Here is a 25,000-nt window from a genome sequence, read left to right as displayed (position 1 = left end):
ATAACTTGATGGGAAACAACTCTGAAATGCGGAAGTTGTGCAGTTATATCACCTTACTTTAATCTTCCTGTGTTGTCTTGATGGAAGAAGGCTTATGACGAATACGTTTTTCGCTGTCTTTCGCAATGAAATCTGATGACACATTCAAGATGATTTCCTAAAGTAGTCGAACACCGTCTTGTAATCCAGCTTATTGTAAATAGCCTGTCGTTACACCCACGATCAGAGAACATCATCGCCAGTGTCCACAGCTAGTTGGAGTGAGTATCTATGTATGCACTGAATTACGTTTTTCATCCATGGTGACACCTTGAACAAATACCTGGGCAGATCTGTTAGCGTTTTAAATTTTCTTTCAGCAGTAAATTATTTGCTGTTTCGTACTAAAACCCTCTATATTTTTGGAGTAATTTAAGACTGGACTTTTCAGTTTGCTTCTTCAACCCGTCCAAGCAAAAACGGGCGTCGCAGTAACCAACCACAGTGATGCAACGGTTAGCATTGGACGGATGACTAGAAAATTGTGGGTACATACCGTGTCGGGAAGCCTTGGTAACATGCGATTTTGTGTTTAGCTCGACCAGCGCCTGTCCAGAGTTGTGCATTTGCTTTGACTGGTTTGACTGGGGAAAAAAAAGTTCTGCTAAAACCCAGTTTCGCGCAACTTGGTTTCAAGCCTTTTTTCTGTTTTACAATTAATCTCTCTCTCTCTCTCTCTCTCTCTCTCTCTCTCTCTATATATATATATATATATATATATATATATATATATATATATATATATATATATCATGGTCCTGGATGATCCTGTCCATATGATCAATTTGATAGAAAAGAAAAATGTTGATTTTTTTAAGTTTGGGGAATATCCAAGTCATACTTGTATTTCATCCACAAAAAAAAAAAAAAAAAAAAAAAAAAAAGAGGTGACATTGTACTGTGGCAACATGCTCTCTCTTTGGAGAGCAGCCTAAATTTCACACAGAAAAAATCTGTTGTGACAAAATTACAACACACAGAGGGATCTGTTGTGACAAAAGAGTAATCAGTACAATACAATACATTACAATACAGTACAATACAGTATTGGTATTATTATTCCTATGATCATTATGAAGCCCTTTACACTTCTGATTGCATTTTTTTGCTTTTGGTTTAATTTTGATATAATTGATATTTAACATGACCAAACGATAGATTATTATAAAAATAAATCTTTCCTTTTTTTACATTTGAAAAGACAGTTACTAAATGGATTGGAGTGGAGATTATTAGTGTTCCAACACATTTAAATAATCCATGCTTGAATTGTCAGGTATGCAATATATCCCTGAGAATGGCAGAGAGAGAGAGAGAGAGAGAGAAGAAAAAAAGAAGGAAAAAGAAAAGAAATTAAATTAAACTGAAATCTGGAAACCATGACAATCTGCAAACTTGTGTACTTGTATTAATTATTACTGGTTTGTAGTTGCTGCTGTTACTGTTCAGAATGAATGGATTCAGCTTTGGAGTGTTTATGGATAGTGATGTCATACATATAAATTATTCTATGTGAGAAGTTGACAACTGTTCCAGTGAATAATAATGTATGGGTCTGTTGATATGTCTGCAATATAAGTGAACTCTGAATAAGCTTTATAAGAAAATATGTAATATTTTCTATTTCCTTTTAAGGCCAAATGTGATATTCTGTGTAGTACTGCCAGTTAGCTCCCCTGACTTTCCCCACAGACAGCCCTTTTGTGTTGGTAAGAAATAAAATCACTGAAAGATAAATGTTAGAATTTATGAACTGAAAACCTCTAGTCTGATCAGTAACATAACGAGTTAGTTGGGGACAAACTATAAAACTTCCTCCCTTTGAATGCCATCATCCAGTGAGATGATGAAAGTATCCATATTTTTTGTTAGACATCTGCACACGCTGATGACTTGTAAATGAATCCAGGAAAGCACACAGACTTCGAAACAGACTGAATTCAGGATGAAATACAGCCCCAATAGGGCCCCATAGTCTGATCCTGTTGTCTGCCTTGTGACTGAGAAGAAACTGGGTCAGATGCCATTGTTGACAAACACTCTGCATGTGAACCAGTCACCTAGAAAATAAGTCTCCTGCTCGCAAGCACAGCAACACACTGCGTTTATTGGTGGCAGTGGAGAGTGGAAAGGTCATTTAAGATATTCGTAGCTTATTATGTCATGATGCAAAGTAGGTGCCACTCCAGAAATTGAAAACTTTCTAGAGCCCTGATCAGGCTTCTTCATCTGAAACAGTTGTAAGCAGTAGGGCTTCAGCTGGCACCCATGGTGTGGAGTGAGTTAAGGGCATGGTGTCAAGTCCTGAAGGTGGGGTCCAGTCCTCACCATCTGCGTTTTAACCTTTCCCAGTTGAAGTCAACTACCCATTCACATCTGGGTGGAGTGAGTTAAAGCAGAGTAAAGTGCCTTTTCCAAGGACTCAACACCATGACCATTCTGGCCTTGAATTTCTTATCCCTGGATAAGAAGTCCAACCGATTCAGCCACGGCACTGTAAACCTCATGGCAATAAGCCTACAGATGGAATGATTCCAAGCTCAGCTAGATATGTACTTGGGTAGTTCTGCATAAAATGTAGTGTGTGACAAGGTCGGGAGATTAAACTCATAAAAGTTAAAACAGCAAAACCCTACAATGACAGTTAAAGTTTTTACATTTTCATGTTATTGGGAAAATAAATTTCTGTGAGGCTATTATAGAATTGGCAATTGTTACCTGTGCTTCTGTTTCTTTTACATTGCACAATCACATGATAATAGGAGACAGTGCAAGTGTGGTACATGTGTGCAGTGATGCAAATTATGATTAATGATGTTATATGGCAGATTGACATACATGTATTCAGAACTACTTCAGTTCTGAGGTGCTTCTTCTAATTGCATTCCACACTTGTATACAGGTGTGTGTGTGTGTCTGTGTGTTTGTGTGTGTGTGTGTGTGTGTGTGTGTGTGTGTGTGTGTGTGTGTATGTGTGTGTGTGTGTGTGTGTGTGTGTGTGTGTGTGTGTGTGTGTGTGTGTGTGTGTGTTTTGTTTTTCATTTGATGACAGAGTGTACTGAAGTGTTGTGTTTGTTTTGTTGATCATGACATCATCATTTTTAACTCACTGGGGATGGCCTGTCTTTCCCCCACAGAAACCTCATCGGCTGTCCAGTGGGAGTCTGAATGGCCCAGCCTGTTGCTTTTGTCATTAGAAATGTGGTGTTCTTTGTCTTTTCCTACCTCTTCATTGAGAGAACCTTCCGCTTGTATTTGTAAATTTTCAATGATATCACCAGTGGTAAAACACTATAATCGTCGCGTGTTTTGTTACTTGTACTGAGGGAGTTGAAGATTATTCTTTTGTTTAATCTTAAAAATAATTTTCCTGATTTTGTTTGATGATAATGATGAAAATTGAATTGCCACCATGTTTGTTGAACAGATGTGCCATGTATAACCACTACAACAACTACTATGGCTCTGGTCAGAGCGGAGCTCCTGGAGCCAGCGGTGTGCGGAGTGCGAACATCATGGGACGCATGGACGAAACGGCGGCTGTGGCCTTGCTGCAGCACCTTGGGAAGGAAGACCTTGAGCATCTGATGGCAGATGACAGCAAGCTGAACGACCTGATTCAGGACCTTCAGCAGGTGGGTTTGATGGGTGTGTGTGTGTGTGTGCGTGTGTGTGTGTGTGTGTGTGTGTATGTGCTGTCTGCTGTGCAGGTATTTGATTGATTCTTGTTTTTGTCTCAGTGGCTGTGTGAGTTTGTGGGTGGGGGCAAGGCGAACACATGACCCAAGTGTGGACATCAAGTTCGTTCAGTTATTCAAAGTTTTGCACTCAGCTCTTTCAAGTCTAGCCATAAAAAAATACAACCCCTCTCCAAAGTAGCTTGCCCCTCCCTTCTTCCTCCCTCTTTACGTTTAAAGTTCTGGCTTTTTAGTTATAAGTTCTGACATTCAGATTCATCCCTTTGATTCTGAGTTATGCATGCACGTGAATGCATGGTGTGAAAAGCCCTTGGATTTGTCTGTGCACAAGGTCCAGTGCTATAATATATATATTTCATACATTTATGACCATTTGTTAGTATTACTTCTAACATTTATTTTACCCCCTAAAGCAGTAAACACACATACACTTGCACACAGACACAGACACAACCACATACACACACATATCAATCATGAGTGCATGCATGCACACATACACAGGTTAACACATGCACCCGTTCCTAAAATCATGCCTACCCATCTGCACATATAAAAGTGAAAGTACATTGTCATTGGATTCATAGTCACAGTTTTGATCACCTGAAAACTGTGACCAAGATGTTCAAAGCATGTATTCTTTAACTTTTTGCATTCACACACACACACACACACACACTGGCGCTGTGTTACGGCACTGCAGTTCACAACATGAAAGCAACAATGGCTTTGATAAAGCGTCATAGCTGATTTTCACTGCAAGTCTTAAGGTTGGTTGTGTGCAGTGTTCATCTGCTTGGTGTCGACCTGCAAAAGAACAATAGTGACATTGTTTTCTGTTGTTGTTCGGCTTTTGTTTTGTTTTTTAGTTTGAAACTGCAGCCACAATTATTTTGCAGGAGATTGAGAGAAACCTGCAAAAGGCCTTTTGGTTGGCCAACTTCAGAAAAATCAATACATAAAGTGACTGACTGACTGACACATCACTGGGTCATTTCACATTTGTAAGCATCAGTGACTGACGCCAGACCTAAAGCCTGGCTCTGTGTCACGTCAGTTTAACTCTTTCATCCCTGCAGCACTGTTTTCCAGTTCACAGGAATTTTACCCTTCATTCCTGGAGGCCAGAAAACCGTGCAGCAGAGAATTCCCCCTTTCCTTCCTGCAGCCCGGAAAAATTGGTTCTTGTATGCATTGTATTTGACTCTAAAGTCACCTGTTTTACACCTGAGTGTCACCAGAGATGTCACCCTATAGTGTCAACAGGGTCGCACACAACTTCTCACATCAATTCTGTACACAACAGTATACGACAATCTTAGTGTACTGTAATGAGCCGCGTTGCCGTAAGTCTCTGAAATAAGTACCCTGCTTCATACTTTCTTTCTCTTCTTTAAATCCAGGAATGAATGGAATATACATATGGTAGGGATCTCGGAACAAGAGGGAGTAATGGTTTATAGAAAAATAGGAACGAACGAGTTAAACTTGAAGCATAATCTGTGTGGCATGAGTCTAAAGCCCAGTTACCTACTTTTAAGTGTTGTAATTTATTTTGCTGAACAAAAATATTACAGTCCCAAGAGGAAGAAGTCCAGACAAAGAATGTTGGCTAACTTTCTGACTTGTTAGCTCCGTTTTGTCACAGTCAGGTAACACCCTACACTGACCTATAGACTCCACAGCAGTCAGTGAAAACCTGCAAGAGCATCATCAGTGTCACAGAGTTACAACAAACTTTGGTGCTATGTTGGGGATGCCTTCAATTTTCCATCAATAAAACATATACTTGGCCAAGCAGAGCAAACTGATAGGCCTAGTTTGCATCAGTTTGACATGGTAAGTATATGTATCACCAAACATGGAGTATAATACAAACTCCTCCTCTTAGTTATATTTTTGAACCTTATGTAGCAGTAATTGTGGGCATTTACATGCACTCTGCCTCCTTAACACAGTGGCCAAGATCCTCACAGACACTGTGTTGGCAGATGAGCATCTTCGTTACCCCCACAGACACCGTACTGGCAGACAAGGGTCTCAGCTAACCATTCTTCCAGCTTCCCCCCAAGGAAGAGGGCGACTGACCCCTCCCTTTTTCATGTTGTGTGGCAGATCCGTGGCGTGCAGTCAGACCACGATGACCTGGTGGCGCAGAACAAAAGCCTGGCGGAGTACAACCTGTCCCTCCAGCCCAGGCTAGACTCCCTGAAGACAGAGGTGGCCACAGGCTACGAGTCCCTCAACAAACTCAAGACCCAGCTCGGCATGGACAAGGCCCAACTAGGTCTGTCTGGTGGGAGAGCTCACTGATGAGAGGTTTTGGAAGCGTTTGTGGTGTGTGTGTGTGTGTGTGCGGGTGTGACTAGGTCTGTCTGGTGGAAGAGCCTACTCAATCAGAGGGTTTGGAAGTGTTTGTGGCGTGCCTGTGCAGGTGTGACTAGGTCTGTCTGGTGGAAGAGCCTACTCAATCAGAGGGTTTGGAAGTGTTTGTGGCGTGCCTGTGCAGGTGTGACTAGGTCTGTCTGGTGGAAGAGCCTACTCAATCAGAGGGTTTGGAAGTGTTTGTGGCGTGCCTGTGCGGGTGTGACTAGGTCTGTCTGGTGGAAGAGCCTACTCAATCAGAGGGTTTAGAAGCGTTCGTGGCATGCGTGAGTGGGTGTGACTAGGTCTGTCTGGCAGGAGAGCTTACTGATGAGAGGGTTTGTGGCGTGTGCATGCTGGTTGTCTCAGCCATGTATTTTTTGTCGCATTCAAAGAGGAGGAGGGGGAGGGGAGGAGGTGTTGTGGGAGTGTAAGAAAGGATGAATGAAAGGTGATTTTTTTTCCTTGTAAATATTTCCTCCCTTTTCTCTCTCCGTCTCTCTCTCTCTCTCATGGAAACAGTAGAGATCTATGAATTGTGAACTGGCCTAGACAGAGTCCTGGAACTGATAAAAAGTGGTGAATAGAGTTGTGTCAAATGTTCTGGAACTGGTGAAAGTGGCAAATTGAGTGTTCAGCATTCTGGAAGTTGTAAAAGTGGTGATTCAAGTTGTGTTGAACATTCTTTTTTTTTCATTTATTTGTATAACATTTTTATTGTTATTATTTCATTATTGTTGTGTTGTTTTTTGCTGTCCCATGACATGTGACACATCACTCATTCCGAATCCCCTGTACACAACTATCCCTGGGTTCGTCTATCGCAGTTCCAGCATTGGCCATCCACAGGGAACTATTGATGTTAGGTTGCCAGGAGGCCGCACATCAGAGAAGACCCTGCACTGCTGCTGAGTCACTTAAGTAGTGTTTAGCTGTGCCTTTTTCTGATTTAACATACTGAGGACACCACCTCCTATGGCCCCTACTGACAGCAGTAATACTATAGCTTAGTTGCGGAACCAGACTGAGTGAACGCTCCCCCAGCATGGAGAGTGCTACCACTTCCCCTGACATTAGTTCCCCCTCCCATGAATCTGCCAACACTGAAGACCCCAACAGGACTCGTCCCAGGCACAGAAGTGGAGGGTGATCGAAACTGAGGTTACCATGAGAGCAGGGCATAAAAGCCCACAGACAGAGCTGAACTTTCTGGAACTGGTGAAAATGGTGAATGGAGTTACGTTGAACATTCTGGAACTGATACAAAGCAATGAATGGTGCTGTGTTGAATGTTGCAGACGAATACGTTGGGAACCAGAAGCTGGACACGTTACACGCGTTACTACAGACTGCAGCAGCAGAGGTGGAGGAAGAGTGCGAGGTATGACATCTGTGAATTCTTCTCCCTCTCTCTCTTTTCTTCTCTCTCTCTCTCTCTTTTTTCTCCACCCTCTCTCTCTTTTCTCTCTTTTCTCCCTCTTTTTTCTCTCGTTTCTCTCTCTCTCTCTTTTCTCCCTCTCTCTCTCTTTTCTCCCTCTCTCTTTTCTCCTCCCTCTCTCTCTTTTCTCTCTTTTCTCCTCCCTCTCTCTCTTTCTCTCTTTTCTCCCTCTCTCTTTTCTCCTCTCTCTCTCTCTTTTCTCTCTTTTCTCCCTCTCCTCTTTTCTCCTCCCTCTCTCTCTTTCTCCTCCCTCTCTCTCTTTTTTGTAAACAGAATACACAGACAGCATTAAGACTACACAGATAGCATGAAGAATACATCGACAGCATCAAGAATAGTTTCCCAAAACAAAACAGAACTTACATAAATAATTTACTATTGTGTGCTGATAAGCATTATACAGGACTGAAGCCATGAACGAAAAACTGTTTTTGTTTCGTAGTGGTCGAATCTTGTTTCATATGACAGAAAATTCTACAAGTTAGGGTACATTTACTATTGTACAAATGAAACATGTCAAGTCTTCATGTTGCACTGCAAAGGAAATGGATCCCTTTCTGTTCCCCCTCCCAAATTATCAGCTGATTACTTCAGTAATATCTCTCTTTCTCCCTCTCTCTCTCTCTCTCTCTCTCTGTGCTCTGTTTCATTTGCTCTCTCTGTGGAGAAATCCTGCTTAAGAGTTGAGTGCTGTGGCTTCAAGTAGGAAGATTTGATCGCACAGTTAAGTGTGATAACACTAGTTTATGTAAGCAGCTTTGTGAGAGTTGCTCAAACTTCCTGACCAGCATGAGAATGTCTGGGTTTCCTGGGCCTGGTTCGGTGATTGTACAATAACCACTTGCCCTCCACATGACTGTGTAACAGTTACTTCACCCCTCTCCAATCAACATGGTCACAATACTACTCCAGAACATGCTCTCTCTCTCTCTTGTTAACTCTGTAACACTCCTGCTATGAGTGGTGGTCTGGACGCTAGTCATTTGGATGAGACGATAAACCAAGGTCCCGTGTGCAGCATGCACTTAACGCACATAAAAGAACCCACGGCAACAAAGAGGTTGTTCCTGGTAAAATTCTGTAGAAAAATCCACTACGATAGGAAAAGCAAGTAAAACTGCACGCAGGAAAAAATACAAAAAATGGGTGGCACTGTAGTGTAGCGACGCGCTGTCCCAGGGGAGAGCAGCCTGAATTTCACACAGAGAAATCTGTTGTGATAAAATGAAATACAAATACAAATACAAAACCTAGGATGAAGCACACATTATTTTAGAATGTTCAGGTCTCCCTGACTTGAAAAAAGAACTGATTTTGCAGTCGTTCTGGATCTTCCTTTCAAGAATTAAGCTAACTTTGTTACTTTCATCTTTGAATGACCAGGGTTTTTTTAAGCATCTAGCAATATTTCCATATAAATCCTTCAAAAGGTTCAGAGAAGCCGCATGGATTTTGATTTGACAACGTATATAGTTGTTAGGGGTTGCTATGTTTTTGGTTGGTTGTTTTTACTTTTCCACTCATTTACTTAGAAAGGCTATGGCCTATCCGAATAAACCAAAATAAATCGTCTGAAATTTTATCTGAAATCTGAAGTCTCTCTCTCTAAACCAATCTTGAAATGACCACTCTTGCAGAAACTGTCAGACATCTCTCTCTCTCTCTCTCTCTCTCTATCTATCTCCCTCCCTCTCCCTCCCTCCCTCCCCCCCTCTCTCCCTCCCTCTCTCTCTCTCTCTCTCTCTCTCTCTCTGTAATCCAGTCTTGCAATGTGCACTGTTGCAGAAACTGTCACACATCTCTCTCTCTGTGTGCCTCTCTCTGTCTGTTTGTCTGTCTCTCTCTCTCTCTCTGTGTCTCAGATCCAATCTTGCAAAGTGCACTGTTGCAGAAACTGTCAGACATCTCTCTCTCTGATCCAGTCTTGCAATGTCCACTGTTGCAGGAACTGTCATGACATCTCTGTCCGTCTCTCTCTCTCTGTCTCTCTCTCTCTGTCTCTCTCTGTCTGTCTCTGTCTGTCTGTCTGTCTGTCTCTCTCCAATCCAGTCTTGCAGAGTGCACTGTTACAGAAACTGTCAGACATCCCTCTCTCTCTTTCTCTCTCTCTCTCTAATCAGTCTTGCAATGTCCACTGTTGCAGAAACTGACGGACAGCTTCTGTGAGCAGAACACGAGTGTGGAAGACTTCCTGGCCCAGTACATCCCCAGCCGCACGGCCGGACACAAGCGGCGGATAAAGGCGGAGAAAATGGGGGAACTTTTGCGGGAGGGGGGCCTCTGCTCTCCCTGGTCCTCTCAGAGTCAGGGTCAGGTAGGGTCGAGCGCTGACGCCAGGCCCCCCTACCCGATGGGCAGTGGTGCCCCTCCATACCCCGTGGGTGCTGGTAGCGGCGGTGGTGGTGTCCCTTACCCAGTGGGAGGGGGTTACGGAATGCCCCAGCCCAGCGTTTACAGGCACTGATGTGATATCGTCGTGTGGACCTCTGTGTGGACACTTGCCAGGGGGGATTTTTTTTTATTTTTTTTTTTTAATAGCTTAATGGCCATCTCTGCTTCTCTCTCTCTCTCTCTCTTTTTTTTTTTTTTTTTTTTTTTTTTTTTTTTTTTTTTTTGGAAGATATGTTTGTTGAAACAAAAGAATGTAATTTAGCATAGTTCTGTTTTACGACTCGTTTTAATCAGGAAGATTAGTTCTTCTTAAAGGTAACGTTTCCTGCGATTTTACGATGTGCACTATAAAGAAAATTATGTATGCAGGTGTTTTTTTTTCCTTGATATTGGGAGAATGATTAATATACTCATGTCAGAAGCATGCAATAACGGAGCTTGATATTTAAGCCAAATGTGCTTGTTCGTAATTGTTTCTCTTTCTCTCCGTTTTCTTTTTTCATTTAAAACATTTTTTTTGACACATTATACCTGTTCAATCACTGTGTGAAGTGTTAGGCATGGCAATTTTGTTCACAAACCTTTTCTAAACAGTTGATCTTGTGAGGGACAGGTTGTGCTTAGACCTCGTTTCCAGAATGTGGTGTGTGTTTGCTTTTGTTTGGGAATTTTTATGGGTGAGCTGTAACTATAGCATTGCCGTTGTGGCTTTGAGGAGCTAGTCATAACTCTGTGAGTTAGACGTGCACAGACGCAGCTTGTTAACTCTTTTGTCGTTACTGCTAGCAGCTTCTCGCCTTACGGTAGGCAGGTTGTTTTTCGGCCATGAGAGTATCATTTATTCAGCACTTTCCTCTCATTTCCTGGCTTTGTAGAGAGATCATAAGTTTGGCATATGGAATAAACAAATACGGCTTATGATATACTGTTATGTACAGACATTTTTCATAATCTGTTGTGTACAGAGTTGATAACACAACTAAAAAATAACACGCTGGAACACACTTAAGTGCATGTGATGTCATAAAGCATTGCATGATGGATGACTGTGCAGACTATGGTTACTTTCTCGTGCGGGGGAAAAAAAAGAAAGAAAAAAAGATGATGTGTTTGTGTTAGCAAAACACAGCTGGGCAGAATCCAGTGCTGTCAACAGATGCCTGGAGTGCAGGGTGTCCTGTTTTCCATCAAGAGTGGTGTTGGGACAGGATGCTGCTTTGCCCACAAAAGCCACCTGGCATTCGTAACCAAGAGTTGAAACCGTTGACAAGTGATCAGTAACAAGAGAGTTAAATTATCTGGAAGGGGTTAACTCTCCTCCCCATTGTCTCCGTTCTCTTGTTCTTTGTGGAGGAAGGTGGCAGAATGGTTAAGACGCTCAGCTGCCAATACAGAGAGTCCGTGAGGGTGTGGGTTCGAATCCCGCTCTCGCCCTTTCTCCTAAGTTTGACTGGAAAATCAAACTGAGCGTCTAGTCTTTCGGATGAGACGATAAACCGAGGTCCCGTGTGCAGCACGCACTTGGCGCACTGAAAAAGAACCCATGGCAACGAGAGTGTTGTCCTCTGGCGAAATTACGTAAAATGAAATCCACTTTCATAGGTACACAAATATGTAAGCATGCACTCAAAGCCTGACTAAGCGCGTTGGGTTATGCTGCTGGTCAGGCATCTGCTCAACAGATGTGGTGTAGCGTGTATGGATTTGTCCGAACGCAGTGACGCCTCCTTGAGAAAGTGAAACTGAAACTGAAATCTGTTCTGTTCACTCTCTTGTCTTCTTCCTGTCTTGCTCAGTTTGTCTGCTTTCTTTTCACTGCCTTCCTCTCTTGCTCAGTCTGCTTTCTTTTCACTCTCTCCCTCTCTCACTCAATTTCCTTTCTTTTCACTCTCTCCCTCTCTCGCTCAATTTGCTTTCTTTTCACTCTCTCCCTCTCTCACTCAATTTGCTTTCTTTTCACTCTCTTCCTCTCTCGCTCAGTTTCCTTTCTTTTCACTCTCTCCCTCTCTCGCTCAATTTGCTTTCTTTTCACTCTCTCCCTCTATCGCTCAGTTTCCTTTCTTTTCACTCTCTTCCTCTCTCACTCAGTCTGCTTTCTTTTCACTCTCTTCCTCTCTCGCTCAGTTTCCTTTCTTTTCACTCTCTCCCTCTCTCACTCAGTTTCCTTTCTTTTCACTCTCTTCCTCTCTCACTCAGTTTGCTTTCTTTTCACTCTCTTCCTCTCTCACTCAGTCTGCTTTCTTTTCACTCTCTCCCTCTATCGCTCAGTTTCCTTTCTTTTCACTCTCTTCCTCTCTCGCTCAGTTTCCTTTCTTTTCACTCTCTTCCTCTCTCGCTCAGTTTCCTTTCTTTTCACTCTCTCCCTCTCTCGCTCAGTTTCCTTTCTTTTCACTCTCTCCCTCTCTCGCTCAGTTTCCTTTCTTTTCACTCTCTCCCTCTCTCACTCAGTCTGCTTTCTTTTCACTCTCTTCCTCTCTCACTCAGTTTGCTTTCTTTTCACTCTCTTCCTCTCTCACTCAGTTTGCTTTCTTTTCACTCTCTTCCTCTCTCACTCAGTTTCCTTTCTTTTCACTCTCTTCCTCTCTCACTCAGTTTGCTTTCTTTTCACTCTCTTCCTCTATCGCTCAGTTTCCTTTCTTTCCACTCTCTCCCTCTCTCGCTCAATTTCCTTTCTTTTCACTCTCTCCCTCTCTCACTCAATTTCCTTTCTTTTCACTCTCTCCCTCTCTCGCTCAATTTCCTTTCTTTTCACTCTCTCCCTCTATCGCTCAGTTTCCTTTCTTTTCACTCTCTTCCTCTCTCGCTCAATTTGCTTTCTTTTCACTCTCTCCCTCTCTGCATCTCTCCCTGTCTTGCTCACTCATTTGCTGCCCATCGCTCTCACTTGTTTTTGTTTATGTTCCTGTCTCTCCCTAATTTTTTCCTGTTTTTGATTTTATTTGTAACTCAGACTGTCTTTATTTTTTTGTGTGCTTTTTTTTTCAGTTTACGTCTTAACTGAATTGAATCAGGAACTTTATAAACACCCGCTTAAAAGAGTTTTTTTTATTTTTCATTCCCATTTTTCATGCAGAACATGCCACTTTTTTTTGTTTTCATGGTCATTATTATCATCATTTGATTTAAATAGGATGGGACATAGTGTCAGGTGAAACCTTTCTCACACTTCATTTTGTTTGCTTTTCATTCTTGCTGCTGAGGAGATGTGTTGCGCTGTATTCGTGTGGAGGTGAGCAGCTGCTTCGGTTCATGAAATGACTGTAGGTCTTATGTTTTCTTTCCTAGCTTTGTGGGAGTGTGAACCCTTTAACTCACTCAGTACGGCCAGTCCTCTCTTCTCCTCTACACAGACCCCTCGGATATCCAGTGGGTGTCTGAATGACCCAGCCTTTAGCTTCTGTCGTCAGAATTGTGGTATTCTTTGTCAACATTCACGTCTTCAGTATAAGAGCCTTCCGCTTGCAATATTTTGATGGTGGTAATTGGGGTGAAACGCTGTTAACGTCGTCTCTTTCGCCGTTCGTATGGAGAGAGTTAATACTCTGTCATATGTTAGCTGGTGTGGTTATTGTTTTGTTAGTCATACAGGAATATCTTCGTGTTGCTCATAACATGTGTGTATGTATTCTATGTTGCTGATTACTTTGTGCAAAAGTTAATCTTCACGGAACCCATGCAACTTTCAGTAAAGGAGAATATAACATCAGAGGTGATGATAACACCAAACAGTCATGGCCAATTTTATTTGATTTCAGTGAGTACTACCAATGTTTTATCAGTCAGCAAACAGTGAAATGGTTCAACTCGACTGCATCATGGAAGTGTCCTTGGGGGGCTGGGGGTGGGGGGGGGGTGGAATAAACATAGCGAGGAAAAGAAGGGGATGATCATGGAGAAGGTTAGGGGTGTGGACACAGAATTAAAGATAGAGATGTATGTAGATAGAAGTATTATTCACCCTGTGCTTTTCACTTTGGTGGTGGTTGTTGTTCACCTTTTCAGCTAAGTGAGGGTCCCAGCCTTCATCATCTGAGAGCTTTTAGCTCCTCAGCAGTATTTTTTGATGCTTGAAAAACTGTTAGGAAAATTTGTTTTAAATTATGGGTATTTCTTACCATTTGCATATTCCTTGCATCTCTCAACGTTTTCAGCCGATTGTTTGAAATATCCTTTGCAGTATTAATATCAGCGTCTGAACCATGATAGTGATTCATCTAAACAAAACTTATCATTTTAGCCACAAGATTGATTCTTGAAAAATGGTGGAAAATGCACAAACCACACTCAAAATTTGTAAAGTTGCAGTGAAGTTCATCAGCTTCAAGAGTTGTGTGAGTTGTGTTCCGTCCCTTATTTGTTATGCACACCGGAAAGGTCAAACTGGTCAGACGAGTGGTGGCAGCACTGTTCAGGCGTGGGTGCGAAAATACATACATGCATTGTTGTTGGAGATTGCACGGGCAGAGAGTGGTATGAGTTGATATCAGCACCTTCCCAGACAAGTCGTTTCTGTAGAACTCCATACAAGTTCCAGCACTGGAAGGCAGGGTTCCAGACTGGAATGTCCACAATTCCCAGATGTTATTGTCTCCACTCAGGACATGCAGGAAAGGCCAGAGAGCTGGTAGTTTGATGGAAAACCCCAGAATGCGGAGGGAAGATGGCCTCAGGAAAAAACTGCATGTCTGAATGTGTTAGAATATGAAACAAGGGGCGAGGGGTTGGTGGGGTACCCACGGCCTTCAGAGTGGTTTCCTGTAGTGCCCTTCTTATGGATGTCTTCTGCCTTTTTCATTCTTCCTTTTTTTTTTTCATGGAACAGGTTAAAAAGCTATATTGGATATGTGGAATGTTAATTAGGTGGGAGTTGGTTTTTTTGGGTTTTTTTTTAATGATAAAAAGTTTTTTTGTGTGTGTCATTGCCTTTCTAAATATTGTGGAGCAGTAAAATGTTCAAAGCTGTGCCAGTTAAGTATGGAGACCAGAGTGACATGTTTGTTGGTCTATAAAAAAAAAAGATTTTTGTGTCATTGCAAGTCTTGATATTGTGGAGCAGTATATATTCAGGAGTAATTGTACCTGACTGTGCTGGGAAGTGTGTAGCATGGAGACTGTAGAAGTGGGTGGAGTCACAAGACTGATTGACAGCAAGTGAAGTTGTGGAACTGTTTGGCTTCGAGTTTGATCCTGACCTTTGAGTAATGTTTCTTGATTGGTCAAACATGCGAGTTTTATTGCATGGATCAGAAATGGGTCATCAGCTGAATGATTAATCCTGATTAATCTGGAGAGTCTTCAGGTCTTGAAACCTGGACTAGAACTGTGCTTAGTTGCCGAAGAGCATGATTACAGGACGGCCGATCCTTGTGGCATATTTGTTGGAGCCAGTGGTTAAGATTTGCTCTGTGTGGACATCACTTGGCCATTTGGCATTTGTATCAACTTTAACCCTTTTGCCACCATAGGCGACCTTTAGTCGACATGAAGGGGTCATGTTAAAAGGACCCTATATATCACATTGTAGCAAAGCTTGACAGCTGTAGCCAATATCCCTCACAACAGAACAATGACCAACCTTTGTCCCCTGACCGAGTTTGAAGTGAGGAAGTCCACTGTGTTGTTTTGACACAACCAAATTGTGTGACTGGGGAGGAGGTGGGGGGGTGGGGGTTCTGATGCTAACTGCATTTTATTTCGAGGCAAAATCTTCAGGGTAAAAAACGTATGTGCATGATTTATGCCATTCGAGTTACTGTTATAGCAAAATTTTATTTGGTGGGGCAGAACTGCTTACTAACACCAAATGATGTAAATATACTTTCTTTTCTTTTTGTAGTTATAGATGTCCACTTATTTGTATGTGAGCATGTTATATATTATGCTGTGATTGATGTTAACCCAGGTATTGAAAAGTACAAGTAGATATTGAATGATTGTTTGGATGGTTGGTTGGGCTGTTGGTTTTTCTTTTCTTTTTTGGTAATTCATTTGTTTGTTTAATTTTGCCCCACCTTCGTCATCTTGAAAGGCTGCTGAATTTTTGCAGCACTTTTTCCTTTTCTATGCCAATCACTGAGAAGAACGATGAAGCAGGTATGTGATGACGATGGTGTGGAAATCAAGGTTGGTTTGAGGACCCTGTGACAGGGATGAACTCTACATTTACTTTCATATCCTTGGATGTAGGACTGAGATACACATACACCTGCACATTTCGGAGTCCCTAGCATTGTCAGCAGTGTGGTGGAGACTGTAGAGGCTGACCAGTCACCCAGTGGTGTTGAGACACAGTTGGAGGTCCATCCTTAGTTAGCTGCAGCCCCAGTATGCTTTCATCTCTTCTGGCGTGATCATTTTCACCCTGCCATGAAGGCAGCCATACTCAGTTTTCTGAGGTGTGCCTGTTGGGCATGTTTGTGTTTCCATTACCCACTGAAGGTTGATGTGGATAATGGGATCTGTATCATGTGTGCATCGTCTTCTGTTTGTGTATACACACATCAAGGGGATTAAGACACTTTCACATCTGCACATCTGTTGACCAGGACGGCCAGGTAAAAACGGATCTCCACCTTTAATCTACCAGGTGCTGTTCCTGGGATTTGAAACAAGACACTGATATTAAAAGTCCAGCGCTCCAACCACTGTGCCATCAGCACATCACTTGGGGATTAAGGTCCATAGCTTTGCTGGTGCAGCTTCATTGCTAACCACAAAACCATAAAGGCTTGCTGTGTGTTGTTGCTAGCCACACAACCATAAAGGCTTGCTGTGTGTTGTTGCTAACCACACAACCATAAAGGCTTGCTGTGTGTTGTTGCTAACCACAAAACCATAAAGGCTTGCTGTGTGTTCAGTATGTTTTTTGCCTTTGATTGCTTGGTAGCAGTTGTCACGGTCAGAGCTTTTCCACTCCGCGTTTTATCAACTTGGTGTGATGGCCTTGTGAACAAAGCACTCAGCTAGGAAGCCAGTGTGCTGAGTTCAGCTCCTGCATGGCCCAGGATCTTGACTTCTTCCTTCACTAGACGTTGTGTGAGTTGTCTGTGTGCCATCATTCAAGGAGCATTCAGAGGAGATGATAAAGCCCAGTCCTGTGTGTGTGACATACTAACATGCATACAGTACACTTAAAAACGATCCACTACAGCAAGAAAAGTTGTCCCTGTCAAAACGCTGTCGAAAAATCCACTCCAGTAGGAAAACAAACGTGTGTGCTGTCAGGAAAAAACAACAACTAAAAAACACCAACAGGTGGCATTTACAGCACAGCAGTGGATTCACCGCAGGAAAAGCAGCCGAAATTTCACTTTCAGGACAAGGAAAGGAATACAAAACAAAGAGTCTCTTACAAGAACTTCAGCTGTGTGCAAGTAAGGCCCGAGGAATTTCAAATCTGTTTGTTCTGCCGTGTGGTTGGTCTGATTGGATAGTGTTGCTCAAGTGTCAGATTATCATTTTTCATCGTGTTTACAGAGGAGTACTGTTTTTAGGGTCAGGTCTTGACATCTTGTTCCTGTTGGAGAAAAGAAAGTTGTATGATGATTATAAATGATGCTTTTAACCTCTGTGTGTGTGTGTGCATGTGTGTGTGTGTGTGTGTGTGTGTGTGTGTGACTTTCTCTCACTGTCTGTACATCTCTGTGTGTGCGTGTGTGTGTGAGTGTGTGCGTGTATGTGTGTGTGTGTGTTTGACTTTCACTGTCTGTACATCTCTCTCTCTCTCTCTCTCTCTCTCTCTCTCTCTCTCTCCTTCTCTCCCCCCTTTCGCCAGTATGCGCATTTGTAACCACAGTGAAATGAAGTAAAAGTGATGATGGCTTTGTTAACAAGTTGGTGCGAGTTCTTGCCATGCTGGGTGCTTGAGGCTGGTTGACTAACTGTCTGCATCTTTCTGCACTTCCTTTCTTCTTTCTGTCTTTTCGTTCAGTCGTTCATTGGTTGACTAACTGTCTGCATCTTTCTGCACTTCCTTTCTTCTTTCTGTCTTTTCGTTCAGTCGTTCATTGGTTGACTAACTGTCTGCATCTTTCTGCACTTCCTTTCTTCTTTCTGTCTTTTCGTTCAGTCGTTCATTGGTTGACTAACTGTCTGCATCTTTCTGCACTTCCTTTCTTCTTTCTGTCTTTTCGTTCAGTCGTTCATTGGTTGACTAACTGTCTGCATCTTTCTGCACTTCCTTTCTTCTTTCTGTCTTTTCGTTCAGTCGTTCATTGGTTGACTAACTGTCTGCATCTTTCTGCACTTCCTTTCTTCTTTCTGTCTTTTCGTTCAGTCGTTCATTGGTTGACTAACTGTCTGCATCTTTCTGCACTTCCTTTCTTCTTTCTGTCTTTTCGTTCAGTCGTTCATTGGTTGACTAACTGTCTGCATCTTTCTGCACTTCCTTTCTTCTTTCTGTCTTTTCGTTCAGTCGTTCATTGGTTGACTAACTGTCTGCATCTTTCTGCACTTCCTTTCTTCTTTCTGTCTTTTCGTTCAGTCGTTCATTGGTTGACTAACTGTCTGCATCTTTCTGCACTTCCTTTCTTCTTTCTGTCTTTTCGTTCAGTCGTTCATTGGTTGACTAACTGTCTGCATCTTTCTGCACTTCCTTTCTTCTTTCTGTCTTTTCGTTCAGTCGTTCATTGGTTGACTAACTGTCTGCATCTTTCTGCACTTCCTTTCTTCTTTCTGTCTTTTCGTTCAGTCGTTCATTGGTTGACTAACTGTCTGCATCTTTCTGCACTTCCTTTCTTCTTTCTGTCTTTTCGTTCAGTCGTTCATTGGTTGACTAACTGTCTGCATCTTTCTGCACTTCCTTTCTTCTTTCTGTCTTTTCGTTCAGTCGTTCATTGGTTGACTAACTGTCTGCATCTTTCTGCACTTCCTTTCTTCTTTCTGTCTTTTCGTTCAGTCGTTCATTGGTTGACTAACTGTCTGCATCTTTCTGCACTTCCTTTCTTCTTTCTGTCTTTTCGTTCAGTCGTTCATTGGTTGACTAACTGTCTGCATCTTTCTGCACTTCCTTTCTTCTTTCTGTCTTTTCGTTCAGTCGTTCATTGGTTGACTAACTGTCTGCATCTTTCTGCACTTCCTTTCTTCTTTCTGTCTTTTCGTTCAGTCGTTCATTGGTTGACTAACTGTCTGCATCTTTCTGCACTTCCTTTCTTCTTTCTGTCTTTTCGTTCAGTCGTTCATTGGTTGACTAACTGTCTGCATCTTTCTGCACTTCCTTTCTTCTTTCTGTCTTTTCGTTCAGTCGTTCATTGGTTGACTAACTGTCTGCATCTTTCTGCACTTCCTTTCTTCTTTCTGTCTTTTCGTTCAGTCGTTCATTGGTTGACTAACTGTCTGCATCTTTCTGCACTTCCTTTCTTCTTTCTGTCTTTTCGTTCAGTCGTTCATTGGTTGACTAACTGTCTGCATCTTTCTGCACTTCCTTTCTTCTTTCTGTCTTTTCGTTCAGTCGTTCATTGGTTGACTAACTGTCTGCATCTTTCTGCACTTCCTTTCTTCTTTCTGTCTTTTCGTTCAGTCGTTCATGTGTCCACAGCCATCATTACGTGTGACAGGAGATGAAACAGAACTCCACATCATTCATTCATCCCTTCATTCCTTTCTACATTACCTTTCTGTTCTTTTCTTGTTTCTTTCAGATTTTCGTTTCCTTCTTTAACCCTTTCAACACTGTGATGAGTACAGCGTGTGCACGTTTCTCCTCCAGGGAGGGTTAAGCAGTAAGTTTTGGACGATTCAAAAACTAAAAGAGTGACAGTCTGCTTGGATTTCAGATAAAATTGATTACCTCATTTGTCTGCGATCGTTATTATTGTCAAGATGAAAAGCACAGAATGAATATATAAATCGGCATCTGGCTATGATAATAAACAAAACTTTTTACCTCGCCCGTGTGAACACAAATGTAGATTGTCAATTATCTGGGGTTGATTTGAATGACCTTATTACATTAAAAAAAAAGTTGAAACTTACAAGAAAATGAATAGGCGAGTGAACGATCAAACACATGCAATCAAAACTTGAAGAAACACAGAATAGACAATGTGAATGCAAATAAATAAATGAATAATTAAAAAACAAAACAACAGTAGAATGTGTGTTCACATTAACGATGAAACAGATGTAACCCATCACTGTCAACAGAAGCACAGAAGGTTGCAGAACCTTCTACATGTGTGCAGTGTGTGTTTGACACATCTCAGAAACGAAATACTTTGTGGAGATTTTGTGCCCAGTTCTCTGCGTTGCTCCCACCCTCTATTTCCCAGTCGCCTCCCCTTTCTTCTTCGCCTCCACTCCCACTTTTTTTTCTTTCTTTCCTTTTTTTTCTAAAAATATGTTTAGATCAGTGCTCCACTCCCAACACCATTGCTCTTCCTTCCCGTGCTTACGTTCAGAAGGAACGCGGCGGCTGGCGTTGGAGTGCTGTGATATCAGTCTTACTGTAAACCGTATCAGATACTAACTTCAGTCCTTGGTTCCCCCAAAGGAGCGTGGCCCGACAGCAACTCTTCGTCGGGCCGGACTCATGGCTGTCCTTTATGCATCTGTCCACTTGGTCCGCTGTCCCTTCAGCTCCGCCCCCGTTTTTGCCTCCGGCTGTTTCTGAACCGTCCTCTGTCTCTCTCTCTCTCTCTCTCTCTCTCAACATCATCCTTCCCCCCTATCTCTCTCCTATCAAAAGTAGTGCTGTCACATCCACACAGCTTGCAGACATTATGCACTTCATCATCAGGCTTTGGTAGTGTACCCGTTATGACCGTCTGAATCCAGAACTATGCTCAAATGCTCAACATAAGAAAGTGATAGTCCTCAGGAATGCAGATTTTCGATAAAGATCGACAGGTTTCAGAAAGACTTTCCTCTGTTCAGCCATGCAGCAGTACAAGCATTCAGGTATGACGTTCTGAAGACGTCAGACTGACAGGTTATTTGGAACCTTCTAAAATCGTTACATGTAACTGCAGACAGTAGTCTCAGACTGAAACAGTAATCTTCAGTCTCACCCGTGGCGTTGCAGCTTGGGCACTGGGGCAGCTTCATGTTTCCAGAAGTGTTTTGTTGTACTGCGGAAATTGGAGGGCAGTTTGGAAATCTCGATACTCAGCATTATGTATTTCTCCGATAACTTATTATATACACCGACATAATTGTTTTGATGTGTACAGGTTTTGTCAATAGCTAGCACATGACCTAAATCTTTGAATAATCGAGACTATTGCTCTGGTCTGTACGTGTTTTACCGAGAAATAACACATCACCCATTTCTACACATCTAAAAACCAACAAACAAGACAAAACAAAAAATAAACAAGAACAAGACAAGAAGATAACAGTATAACTAAAAAAAAAGTGTCGATACAGCAGATTTTGTTTTGTAGTTGCATACCTCTTTGTGATAGTCTCAAAGCCGCATTGGAGCAAACAAGTATTGACAAAGTTGATTACGGTCAAAAAAAAAAAAAATGAATTACAGAAGTCTGATTGACAGAGCAATACTTTGTTGTTGTTGGGGTTTTTTGGGGGGTTTTGTTTTGTTTTTTTTTTTTTTGGGGGGGGTTGTTTTTTTGTTTTTTGTTTTTGGTTTTGTTGTTGTTTTTTTAGAATATAAAAGAAGAAAAAAGTGATCCAAATGTTAGGAAAGTAGAGATGGTAGTATGATGGTGTGACACGACATGAATGAAATACGTGTTAGGATTTCAAATGTCTTTTGTGTGTATCATGTATATGAAACACCGAATCGGACAGATACAACTATCATATTATGCAAATTTTACACGTGTAGAATACAAGCGTGCGTAGAAATCACCTTGACTCTTATCAATAAACTCATTTATGAACTTCACTTGGTAAAACATTTCCCCGAATCAATTGATAATTTTTCATTTATCTGTTCACCTATTATATTCACTCATTTTTCATTGGGTTATCATGATAATAAGGTTTGTTTAAGATAAACACTGATTATCTTGGTCAGTTGATTTATGCTTTTGGTTATGAAGAACAATCGAGTTTCATACATGTTGCTCTAATGTCTGTGATGTGTATGCTAGAAGAATCCTCCTGTTAAGTACAGTATATCTACAATGCGTAGACATGCAATGTGAATGGAGTGTAAAACACTTTGGTAACAGTGTCAGCACTGGTTGGACAAACTATATATATCACTCCAGTACAGAACGCTGACTGTGTAAGACTGTGTAAGAACAATAAACAACCTGACTGACCTGGGTGAGCTTTTCAACAAAATATCTTTATTCTTTTAACGCTTGACTCTCTCTCTCTCTCTCTGTGTCTGTGTGTGTCTGCGTGTGTCTGTGTGTGAATGCGTGCGCGCGTGTGTGTGTGTAAACGCGTAGGTGTACCTGCGTGCGTTTCATCTGGAGGAAGCCTAAGAGACACAGCGAGGGGGGTGGGGGTGGGGAGTGGAGGGGCACAAGATGGGGGAAGATCTCAAGAGAATTCCCAGAGCCAAACTGAGACCCCCAGGAACTCAAACGGCGGCAAGAGCCACGAGTCTCACTTGAAGAATCATGACTCAGCACGATGCTAAGCTGATCCACCAGAAGATAGAAAAAACCACGAGTCACCACTTGAAGAATTATGACTCGGCACGATGCTAAGCTGATCCACCAGAAGATAGGAAAAACCACGACTCACCACTTGAAGAATTATGACTCAGCACGATGCTAAGCTGATCCACCAGAAGATAGAAAAACCACGAGTCGTCAAAACGTCAGTTCTAGAAACAAAGAGGGAAGAGGCAGCATTAACTTATAAGTGCATCTGTTTGTGGGAGGCTGCAGTCTTCTGTCCTTTGGGAATTCTGCACAGCGTTAAGGAATACGGAGCCTGTCGACCGAGATAAAGACCTGAACAAAGGATTTTATGTTCTTTTCTTTTTGGATTCCAACAGTTTTCAAGAAAATCAAGATCGTTGTTTTTCATACACCAGAATGACTGGCTCGTTCTGCTCTTTCTCTCGATTTGTACAGTCCACACACTTGTGTCCAAGATTTGACGTGAGTTAGCTCTTTTCTGTATTTCTTCAGAACACGGAGAAACCCGCTATCGTTTTACAGACAATACTCGGTCTTGCTTCATACTTCTCTCTACAAATTCCCGCTGCGAAAAAAAAGAAAGAAAGAAAAGGCGAATCACAGATTCCAAATGTTGTTGGATATCCACAAATCATTGCGTGAACAAGGCTTGTTTCCCGAAAAGCATTCGCTTGCGCTTTCTCCTTTATACAACTACCGTTTGGGTTTCCAGAGAAGTCCAGAGCACTTCCACTCCCCCAGCCTCTTCCCATTCCCCACCCCCCAACCACGTGGTCACCCGAAAGCGTCCCTGCTAGAGATCTAATACATCGCATAACCAGTTCATTTAGGATTTGCGCAGAACTGAATGATTGCAGGATGACAACTTTTCACGGATCGGACCTTCACTAAGTCTTCTCTTCTTTTCGGACCATCGCAGCATTTTACATTACGAATTCACATCAGTGCTAACGGGAATCCGAGCTGCTTCTTCTCCAAAGTCGTTGCCAAGCATCGTTGTTCTCTTTTCGGAAATCCATGACACTCACAAAATCCAGTTCAGTGCAAGAACCGCTCCCCGCTTGTCGTAAATATGGTCCTCCCCAAACTGCCATTTGATCTTTGAAAGTTCATATACATACCTGAATAGAATCGTTTCTGACAAAATTTCGACAACCAGGGATTTTGTTTTCATATTGAATACCCGAAAACACTCTTTCAAAAAACAAAAGAAACAAACAAAAAACACACGCTTGAACTGGTCATTTTATTCAAGCATTCGAGCACTTCTCCCAGCAAAAATTCACGGGCAGCTGCTTGTATTCTTACAGAGAAAAAAAACCACCCTTTGCTTTAAGTCTTTTGATTTCCAAGGCACACCAAAAAATAAAGTTGTTGTTTCCTTTGCAGTACTTTGTCAAGTGCACTTCTCTCCCCCCCCCCCCACCCCACCCCCCCGCCCTTCTTTGATTCCCACAGCATTCAAAGAGACACAGTTTTGAGTACCAATCTGCCCCCTCGAAAACGGAATATGGCTGCCTACATGGCACTGTAAAAACGGTCATACAAGTGAAAGCCCACTCGTACATGTATACAAGTGAATGTTGGACTTGCAGCCCACGAACGCAGACGAAAAAGAAGCAGAAGAGTACAACTTGAGTTTCCACCAAGTATCGTTCTTCTTTTGGTGAGGACTTCACCAAACATCGGCCACCTGTCTTTGGGTTCCCATGACACTGAAAGAAAAGACGTGTACTAATGATTCTGCCGGTCACTAGATTTCATCTCCAGGAGTTGGTCGGGGATTTTCACAATCGTCCTCAAGCACCTGCAGCAGAGACGCCGGAGCAGCCAAGCGCTTTTCCCAGACTAGAAACCACCGGCCAGAAGGCCACCTCACCATGAGTGATGGCGGAAAGTGGAAACAAGGACTCTGCCAGTGCCACAAACAGAAGGGCATCTTCTGCATTGCCTGTTTCTGTCCGTGCTTCCGCTTCGGCAAAAACGCCCACGCCTTGGACCCCGCCAACAGCTACGTGAAATGCACGTTGTTTTACATGTCTTGCTGTGTGTGTGCGGGGTGTAACATGTGAAATGCACGTTGTTTTACATGTTTTGCTGTGTGTGTGCGGGGTGTAACATGCCGGGCCACATTCGCCGCAAGTATTCTATCCGTGGGAACTTCTGCAGGGATTTCTTTTCGCACTGCCTGTTGCCGTGCTGCGCCCTCGCGCAGGGATTTCTTTTCGCACTGCTGTTGCCGTGCTGCGACCTCACGCAGGAAACCAGGCAGCTGCAAAAGGACGATGGCGAAAAAACGCCAGAAAGCGAGGACCCTGATGAGGTCACTGAGGGTGATGAGGTTTCTGAGCAAAGCATAGAAAGAAGCTGAGTCAGTGTGGGTTCTGTGCCGTGCAAGATTAGGTCTCCCCCGGTGTGGTCTCCCGAAAACGTCCTTGCTAGAGATATCATACATCGCATACCCAGTTCGTTCAGGATTTACACAAAACTGAACGATTATAGGATGACAA

The 25,000-nt window shown here is 42.5% G+C and overlaps 1 protein-coding gene across 1 annotated transcript; it reads left to right on the top strand.

The window, feature by feature from the left end:
- The first annotated feature begins 66 nt into the window (after window positions 1-66).
- LOC143274976 (vacuolar protein sorting-associated protein 37B-like) lies at window positions 67-10,098 on the top strand. The gene is made up of 5 exons (XM_076579005.1): window positions 67-260; window positions 3,467-3,674; window positions 5,853-6,024; window positions 7,400-7,482; window positions 9,683-10,098. Exons 2-5 carry the CDS (start codon window positions 3,474-3,476, stop codon window positions 10,001-10,003), a joined length of 777 nt encoding a protein of 258 aa, XP_076435120.1. The 5' UTR covers window positions 67-260; window positions 3,467-3,473; the 3' UTR covers window positions 10,004-10,098.
- The last annotated feature ends 14,902 nt before the right edge of the window (window positions 10,099-25,000 follow it).

The sequence above is a fragment of the Babylonia areolata genome, chromosome 29, assembly GCF_041734735.1.
Source record: "Babylonia areolata isolate BAREFJ2019XMU chromosome 29, ASM4173473v1, whole genome shotgun sequence".
Lineage (NCBI taxonomy): Eukaryota > Metazoa > Mollusca > Gastropoda > Neogastropoda > Buccinidae > Babylonia > Babylonia areolata.
Note: the sequence above shows the minus strand (reverse complement) of the source record. Positions and strands in the feature narration are given on the sequence as shown.

Bases quoted from the DNA above. Each gene is read 5' to 3' on its own strand.
- LOC143274976 (XM_076579005.1), top strand. From the start codon at position 3,474: ATGTATAACCACTACAACAACTACTATGGCTCTGGTCAGAGCGGAGCT. The intron at 3,675-5,852 runs GTGGGTTTGATG...GTTGTGTGGCAG, and splicing joins TGATTCAGGACCTTCAGCAG to ATCCGTGGCGTGCAGTCAGA. The intron at 7,483-9,682 runs GTATGACATCTG...CCACTGTTGCAG, and splicing joins AGGTGGAGGAAGAGTGCGAG to AAACTGACGGACAGCTTCTG.